Raw genomic sequence first — 9,490 nt, forward strand, 5'->3', positions numbered from 1 at the left:
GTTTCTCCCAAACTACAAATGTGCCACAGAGAAAAACCTCCTAGCCGTCATTGGAGGACTGGGCTCTGACACTTCTTTCCATTTGATGGATGTCTTAGCTCTATATAAGATACCACAGGTAGGATATGTGCTTGGATGCTGGTGGTAATATTATATATTTCTGTATTTACAACTTGGAATTATGTTATGGTTCTGACGAAAGAGCTAGTGATATCAAATTTGCTTGAATTTCAAAGACCAGAAGAAAACCTAATGGAAAAAATAGACTACTCCTAACTTATTTATGCAGTATCTGTATGTTTCCTTATAGCTTGCATATGGCTCATTTACCATAGATGATACCAAAATAATGGAAGTTCCTCCCTTTTACCGCATGGTCCCAAACGGAAACATTGAGTATATGGGAATTATATGGTTACTTCAGCATTTTAGGTGGACCTGGGTTGGGCTCTTTGTTGTGGATGATAATAGTGGGGAGCAATTCCTAAAAATACTGGAGCCATTGTTTTCCAGAAATGGAATCTGTTCAGCTTTCACCAAAAGAATTCCACAAGAAGCTCATATGGAAGATTTCATTCATCAGTTTTATGATTCCAGTGCAATTAATTTGTCTTTCCAAGATCGTAAAGCTGATACAATTGTCATGTATGGAGGCTCTTTAATAATTTTGCATCTGAGAGTTTTTATATATTCACAAGATTCAGGAAGTATGAAAAACCCATTATTTGGAAAGGTGTGGATTGTGACAACCCAAACAGATTATATATTAACAGGTGCTGCAAGGGGATGGGATTTCCAGATGTTCCAAGGTGCTATTTCATTTGCTATCCACACAAATAACGTTCCAGGTTTCAGGGAATTTCTTCATAATATAATCCCTTCCAGGATGGAAAGAGATGGTTTCCTTAAAATTTTCTGGGAGCAAGCATTTGATTGTTCATTTCCAGATCCAGGTGTGCTTGTGATGGACGATGACATTTGCACTGGAGAGGAGAGGCTGGAGAGTCTCCCTGCAGGTCTTTTTGAAATGCACATGACTGGACACAGTTACAGTATCTATAATGCTGTTTATGCTTTGGCCCATGCTTTGCATGCCATTGAGTTGGCTAGATCCAAACATAAATCAAAGACAGTTGGTAACAGTGTCAACCCTCAGTCTCTGCAGCCTTGGCAGGTAATGTTTCCCCAACAAATGCTTTGTATTTCAATGAACAGTTTGGACAGGGTGAGAATAGATTAATTTTTGTCTTGTTTGGATAAATAATGACAATTGTATAAATATTCTCATTTAAAAAATGAGGTTTACATTTCCTTTCTATGAATAAACTTGAAAGGAATGCCATTCTGAAATCTTCAGCATGCTGTTATTCTGTTTTGATTTCCGTCCTTTTTTTTTAAAAAAAAATAGCTCCACCAGTTTCTTCAAGGCATCTCATTTAACAATTCAGCTGGAGAAACCATGTCCTTTAATGATCAATGTGAAATGAGTGGTGGATTTGACATAATGAACTTGATCAGCTTCCCCAACAATTCCTTTCAGAGAATTAAAGTCGGAAGTGTTGCTCCACATGTTCCTGGTAGGAAAGTAATTACCATTAGTGAGGATAAAATTGTGTGGCACGGATATTTTAATGAGGTATTTATTCTGGTGCTATCTTGGAGAGCCCCTTGTATTATTGAACTATGAAATAAGGAGTATATTTTCTCCATTACTTGATATTGCAATGGCAACTGAAACTCTAGAGTGAATTCTATTTTTCCTTTCGCATTCAGAAACCAGAGGTGGTTTTAAGAAACCACAAACAGTTCTTCCCACACTGGGCAAAAAGCAGAGAGGGCTCCCAGTAAGCACTTACCCAATTATGGAAGGGACATAGAATCTTCAACGTCCTCCTCAAACCCTAGTTAGCACTTGTCCAGTTTGGGAAGGAGCTGAGAGGGATCTATGAGCCTGTTGATGCTCTTTCCCCTCCTTCACTCTTTGGTGGGTGGGTATTATGCTGTCATGTCTTCTGGGCTCCATTTGACATTAAGACAAATGCCAGAATCAATACATTTCATAAAGGGTGTCTATTTGTACATCACATTATGCCAACTTCATGGATATCATGATCTACTAAAATAAAACATAGAAAATGTTCGGATTGGCACACACCATTACACAAAGATTGTGTCCTCCTGACAACATTATCTTAGTGACCTGTCTTGCCTGTCTTCCTCCTTTGTCCCATTTCTTTGCTCTTGTAATGCAGTATCTCAACTATGAAATCTACACCAATACATATATCACTTCAGCAGAAATTGGAATGTACTAGATGACCCATATGGTCTCTTAGGGTCCTTTCCAGTTCAACAATATATGACTCATTACATTGTCTTTGCATGTTACATGTGAAAGACTTGGAGCTCAATTGTAGAGCATATGTTTTCCATGCAAAGGGTACAATGTTCAGTCTTTCGCATCTCCAGGAATGAGTTAGGAAAAACCCTGCCTGAAAATCTAGAGAGCTGCCGGCGCTAAGTTTCAACATTACTGTGTTAATGGTCTGAATTACTATCTGATAACCGTGTAAAGTCTTCTGTGTTTCTGCTCTTTAAAAAACAATTCATATTCCTCTTAACTGCAATAGTCTCAAAGTGGTTTACAAGGATATAATAAAAATAATAATAATAATATCAGTTTATACAATGAAAACAAACTACATTAACAAGCCCAATAGAACCAAGCAAGAACAACATTGTTTTGGAACTTAATTGGGAACATGATGGCAATTCTACTAGTAGTAAAGGCACACTCAGTCATGCCAGAATGGAATAAAGCAGGACCAGGAATGAATGAGGGGTGATTTCTAGGGAATTATTGGCTATTCAAGTTCTGCCAGAGCATAGTAACACCCTCTGACATTTATGGTCGCCCTGATGACAATCATGATAAGAACAAAAGCTTCAATCGGTATTCCGTTCATATTCATTTTATCATTCCTGCATGTATTCTTCTGAACATTTTCAGGAAGCTTACCTAGAGACACCTCTATGAGATCTGCCATGATAATTGGAATTTCATATAAATCATTGGAAGAGGGGGTAAAGAATACTTATTACCGTAAATCAAACAAGTTACACTGGCACAAACATCCTGCACCTATATATAGATGATTTTGTTTCATTGGAATGTGCTGTAAAGGTGTCTCCATTGTTATGATACTTCATCAGTAAGTGAGAAATATATATTTTTAAATATAACTAATTCTTTAAAATAAAATAAACAACATTTATATGGACAGGTGGTTCCCCTTTCTGTGTGTAATGCATTTTGCCACCCTGGTCATCAGAAGAAAAGGAAGGAGGGTGAGAAGTTTTGCTGCTATGATTGTGCTCCATGTCCAGATGGGAAGATTTCAAACCAGACTGGTAGGTCATGTCATCTTGCCATAACAAAGGGTAAAAAATGATTTGCTGTATTCAATGAATGGTCAGTAAGTTGAATCTCCCCAACCCCACCCCATATTTCAGATATGGAAGACTGTTTCAAATGCCCAGAAGATCGGTATCCAAGCAAGAATAGAAGTCAATGCCACCCGAAAATCAAACATTTTTTGTCTTATGAAGAACCTTTAGGGAAAGGCTTAGCTTCAGCTACGGCTTCTTTTTCTTTCATCACAACCTTGGTGTTTGCTACCTTCATTAAGCATAGAGATACCCCCATTGTCAAAGCCAACAACCGGGACCTCACCTACATTCTCCTGGTCTCCCTCCTGCTCTGCTTCCTCTCTTCATTGTTATTCCTTGGCCAACCTGGGAAAGTGACCTGCCTTCTCCGACAACCAGCGTTTGGAATCATTTTTTCAGTGGCTGTTTCTTGCATGTTGGCCAAGACCACCATTGTTTCTCTAGCATTCATGGCCACAAAACCAGGATCAAGAGTGAAGAAATGGATGGGGAAGAAAGTGTCATATTCAATTGCTGTTTGCTGTTCACTTGTTCAAATGGGTTTTTGCACGGTGTGGCTCTCAACCTTTCCCCCATTCCCTGATTTAGACATGCATTCAGTGAATGAAGAAATCATTGTACAGTGTAATGAAGGGTCTGTCACCATGTTTTATTGTGTCTTGGGCTACATGGGTCTCCTGGCCATCAGCAGCTTCATTGTGGCATTCCTTGCCCGCAAGTTACCTGACAGTTTTAATGAAGCAAAATTCATTACATTCAGCATGTTAGCATTTTGCAGTGTTTGGTTGTCCTTTGTTCCAACTTACCTGAGCACCAGAGGGAAAGGCATGGTGGCTGTGGAGATCTTCTCCATCTTGACGTCCAGTGCTGTGCTTCTGGGATGCATCTTTTTCCCTAAGTGCTACATCATTTTGCTGAGGCCTGAACTGAACAGCAGGGAGCAGATAATGAGGAGGAAACAACATTGAGGAATTTGCCCTCTGTTCTCAAATTATACTGGTTTTGTGATGAGCATGTATATCAGGTAGAAATCAGTTAGAAGAACAGGGGCCACAAACCTTGGTCTCCCCATGTGACTTGTGGTGCTGTTTCCCCTAAACTACTCTTGTCAGCCATTCACCTTTCTTTATATATGAAGTCAAGGTAGCGGCAGGTTGAGACCTGACTGCAGACAGCAGGATTTAAGTTATTGCACAACAGCTGATTTTTGGGGAGCTCACTGCTACTTACACCAACTATGCTATGGATCTCCAGTAGGGCCACAACCATGCAAGAAGCATAATTGAATCCCTAGATATCAGCTGTTACACTGACTTTTTTTTATCTGGGTGTAGTAGCCAATTGTGCTAGAAACTGGATTTTATTCCCACACTCTCCAGATAGCAGGATTGAACTCCCCACACATCACCTGCTGCATGAGACTTTAATCCTGCCAAGCCATATCTCTCCCACCCACAAATGCCAATGTTGATTTTTACTTCTGATTATCTTTAAGTCTATCAAGAATGCTTAAATAGACAAGGGGGGGGGGAGTTTAATTACTCCTTCACCTATCTCAGAAAAATATCATTTGTAAATAAGCCAATGTGAGCAAGGGATAAAATAAGATTAATGGAAAAGAACAGGATTAACAACCAAACAATAGTAAGAAAAATTGGTCATGACCTAAGAGGAATCACTGAAATTATATCAAATTGTCTATAGGAGCTAGGGATGGAGAGATAAGGTTTTTGTTTTTGCATTTAGGTGAACCCAGCTAATTAAAGCTCTACTAAACACCGAGAAATAAAATGCAGCCATTATCTGAAAATTTTATAGATTTTTGTTGCAGTTCTCCAAACAGAATCCTTTTACATTAAGAAAGAAATATTGCTTGCAAATTGTGAACAATAGTGGATATTGTATACAAGATGTGCTTATTAGCTGAAATCCATGCAAAAATGATAATGAATTTAGATTATTTAGGCTATAGAACACTAAAGGCAATATTCTCTAGAAAAAGGTGATAATGGCATTTCTGTTTTCACATGAAATATAATGACTAACATATTAATATAGCCTGAAATTAAGGATAGACACCTATGTCAATATATGTTTGTTGTTGTTTGCTGTTTTTTGGCCACCATGGTAAGATCAATGATAGTGATAAAAAAAATGGTATAATATTGAAGAACAGTTTTGACCAAAATACGTATTTATGTTGAAATATACCAAAATACTACTACTAATATACTTAATATAAAAAGGTTGAAAAGAATGAAACAAAATATATATTAAAATAAAAGGGGGTAAGAAAACGAATACATGTTAAAGCATCCACATATCTATTAAAGATAAAATTTAGATATCTATTAAATTTAGATATCTATCTAAATTAAATTAAAATTAAAATAAATTAAATTAAATTTAGATATCTATTTAGATATCTATTAAAAATAAAATTTAGATATCTATTAAAAATAAAATTGGAATTTACCATATTAGCCTCAATTAAAATAATAATAATAATTCATTAGCTTTTGTTCTGCCACTAAAAATACTGCAACTATTTATTTCATCATTTTGTTGGAATCAGACAACAAATATGCAATTGTTGCTAGATGATGTTTTGTTGTTTCTAATGCAGGAACAATTATTTTCAGTTTCTTGATGTTGTATAACTAATATGCTGACCTCACAATCAGTAAACTCAAGGGGGCCTGTGGTTTAGACCACAGCAATACTCATGTTCGAATCAGTGCGATGGGGTGAGCTCCTGTTGCTTTGTCCCAGCATTACCAGCAACAGCAGATGAATAGGTACCGTTACGGCAGGAAGGTAAACACCGTTTTCATGTACTCTGGCTTCCATCACAGTGTTCCGTTGCACCAGAAGTGTATAGTCATCTGGCCACATGACTCAGAAAGTTGTCTGTGGACAAATGCCAGCACCCTGGGCCTAAAAGTAGAGATGTGTGCCCATAGTTGAATTCAACTGGACTTAGCCACCCAGGGTCCTTTAACGTTTACTTTTTACACCACATAGGGTGCTGATTCTCCATGAACATCTCTTGCAATTATCTATTTAAGGTCAGACAACCCTTGCTCCCTTAAAAAAGAGAGAAAAGATTCTTTAAATGCAAAAGAAAGGTAATTGCCTAGGAGGCATAGAAACAATTAAGGCTTCCTCATGCCTTTGGTGTCCCTTTCTCTACTGCTCTTGGAGACTGGAAGAGAATAAGAAAATCAGAGAAAGTGGCTTTTATTTCATTTATAACCCACCTTTTCTTCTTTAAAGTGGTATACATAGTTCTCCTCTCCCCTAGCTGCGAGCTAGGTAAGGCTGTGACACTGACTAGATCAAGGTCACTGTTGGGGTTCATGGCTAAGCAGAGGCCAAACCCCTGATCTCCCGGGGCATCACCAAACCCCCTTTTAAGCTACACCACACTGGAAAGTGTGTAAGGACATGGTCTAATGTGGAAGCAATATACATTGTCAACACACCCAAGAAGACCCCAGACAAGAAAGATGTGCAACAGGTTGTATTTATTAAAATATAGCAACTATAGAAACCAAAACCAATGAGGCCAAGGTGGTGAGGTGGATTGATGGCAGGATTTAAACTCTCCCATCTCCTAAGCCTGCTGCCAACTGCATGCTGTCATCATACATGAAGGAAACTCCTCCACCTACACTGCATGCTGCTTGGGTATATGAATATGACATGCACACAATGGCCCCTTTGGCCATGGTTCACCCTGATGTGCCCGATTGGCCAAAACACCACTCTGATGGGGAAATGAGAACTGGGAAGAACAAAGATGGCCAAATCAGCACATTACTAATAAAATTTTTTAGTGTGTGTGTGAGTGCATACCTTCCAAGTCTCCCACTGAAAAATGCGGGATGAGCAGCGGCACAGCCCCGGAAGTTGCGTAGAAGCAACTTCTGGGGCTGCTCTGACCATGTGTGGGCACCAGAAATAGGGCAGAGTGGCATCGGAAGTCGCTTCTACGCATGCCCGGCAGCCATCTTGGTGGTGGCCGCTGGACATGCCTAGAAGTGACTTCTGGTGCTGCTCTGCCCTATTTCCAGTGCCCACACATGGTCAGAGAAGCACCCAAAATTGAGGCTCCGTGGTAGGTAGGAAATCTGGGGGATTTCCGGGATTTTTCTCCATTTGAGAGAACAGTGGCAAAACGGATTAAAATCCGGGGGTTTCCCGCGAAAAACGGGATACTTGGCAGCTAAGGTGTGTGTGTTGGATTCTGAACTTAGGGCTCTGGGTTTCTTTCAACAGTAAAGGCAATATACTCTATAAAATAGTGGCAATGATATTTTCCAATGTCACATCATGTGATGGAATTGCAACATTTTAATGAAGCCTAAAAATTAAGGTTATATTTATAAGAACTCATGTTAAAGTTGTGTATTCAGAACTTAGGACTTTCAGTGTTTTGCTTTAAACACCAGAGACACTCTCAACACACACTGTTGCTGTTCCTTTCCCTACACTCTTTCATTTCTTAGGTCCACTTGATGCAAAAGAATTTGTTTTGCTTTTTTAATCTCTACTTTTCTCTGTATGAAATCTGGTTCCTTTCACTGTGCTACTTTAATTAGGATTTTTTTTTTGCTACTTAAGAAGCATTTTTCAGATCTTTCATTATGACATCATATGATTGACAGGTGAGTTTTCCTACACATCTGTCTAAAGTCCTGAAGCTTGAGAAATGCAGCACAAGAGGCATTGCTAGTCTGGTTCAGAGTTCCTTTGCAAAGCACAGGCCTCAGCAAGGGCACAGATTGGCTTACAACAGAATTTAGAATTAAATACAGATAAAGCAAGCTATAGCCACAGGAAAATGATTGGTCTTGAAAACACACACCAATGTGTCAAAAACCCAGCAAAATTGGTTCATATCCAGGCACACTACTGTGGAGAGGAAATTTCACACCTTAGGAACCGCAGAAAATGCCCGTTAGGCCTCACATTCCCATCGTGGACTACTCATCATGGATATCTGGAACCAAGGTCCAATATCCCATCTGTTTACGGAGCAGAGGAAGTCTTCTGGTCAGAAATGGGAGAAAAGAAGCAAAATGTTTCCTACCAAAAGTGTCACTCAGTATCAAAATAAAAAATTCCTTCCAGTAGCACCTTAGAGACCAACTAAGTTTGTCATTGGTATGAGCTTAAGTGTGCATGCACACGAACCTATTGCTGTTGTTGTTAATTAAATCTGTATACTACCCTTCATCCATAGGTCTCAGGGCAGTTCACAACATATAAATATATAAATATATAAATACAATATAAAAAGAAAAATACATAATACATAATAACAATTAGAAAAAGAGAGCACAAACCAATAACCCCCACCCCCTGCCAGGAGCACATTTAAAAACACATCTAAAAGGGTTATAATATGTTAATTTCCCTTCATAGACATGCAATTATCTACTACACTATCATTTGCTCATGTGGTCAAAGCTCCAGAGATGTTCAAAAGAGTAGGAGAAAACTGTCAGTAAGCAAGTTTAAAAGTGATTATATAAAAGTGATTATAAATGAATACCTGTGCCATGGGAAGTTGGGATTAAATGCAAGAAGCATTTTTTCCCCTATTTTCCCCCATATTGCCTTTTATAAGCTCTATGTAAGGAGATAGGTGCAGGGCAGTTTATATGTAGAAAGAAGCTTTGAGAAAAGCATGTTAGGAAAAACATTGTTGCTTCTTCTTTTGGCTTCCATTGTGCCCAAAGTAGGTCCCATGAAATGTCTCACAGGTGACCCCCTACCTATACCACATAAATGGTACCAGCCAGGGGGTCTCCTCATTGGTGGAATTACTTCTCAGTTCTTTTACTTTTTCCATGAAGTTTTGTTCAAGGAACATCCTACTCAGAAACTCTTTGACATTCCACAGTAAGGTTCCTCATATCTGAACTGTTTAAATCACATGAATTTTGTAGTTACAGGAAGGGGGCCGTGTTGGTCTGACGTAGTCGAAACAAAATAAAAAAATTCCTTCCAGCATCACCTTAAAGACCAACTA

The 9,490-nt window shown here is 38.7% G+C and overlaps 1 protein-coding gene across 1 annotated transcript; it reads left to right on the plus strand.

Annotated features, from left to right (window-relative positions):
- Positions 1-373: 373 nt before the first annotated feature.
- On the plus strand, positions 374-2,315 carry LOC148684099 (vomeronasal type-2 receptor 26-like). Its single transcript, XM_088654838.1, has 2 exons — positions 374-1,174; positions 2,253-2,315. The coding sequence occupies exons 1-2, from the start codon at positions 374-376 to the stop codon at positions 2,313-2,315; spliced, it is 864 nt and encodes a 287-aa protein (XP_088510964.1).
- The last annotated feature ends 7,175 nt before the right edge of the window (positions 2,316-9,490 follow it).

Source organism: Zootoca vivipara, chromosome 12, assembly GCF_965207765.1.
Source record: "Zootoca vivipara chromosome 12, rZooViv2.hap1.1, whole genome shotgun sequence".
Taxonomy (NCBI): domain Eukaryota; kingdom Metazoa; phylum Chordata; class Lepidosauria; order Squamata; family Lacertidae; genus Zootoca; species Zootoca vivipara.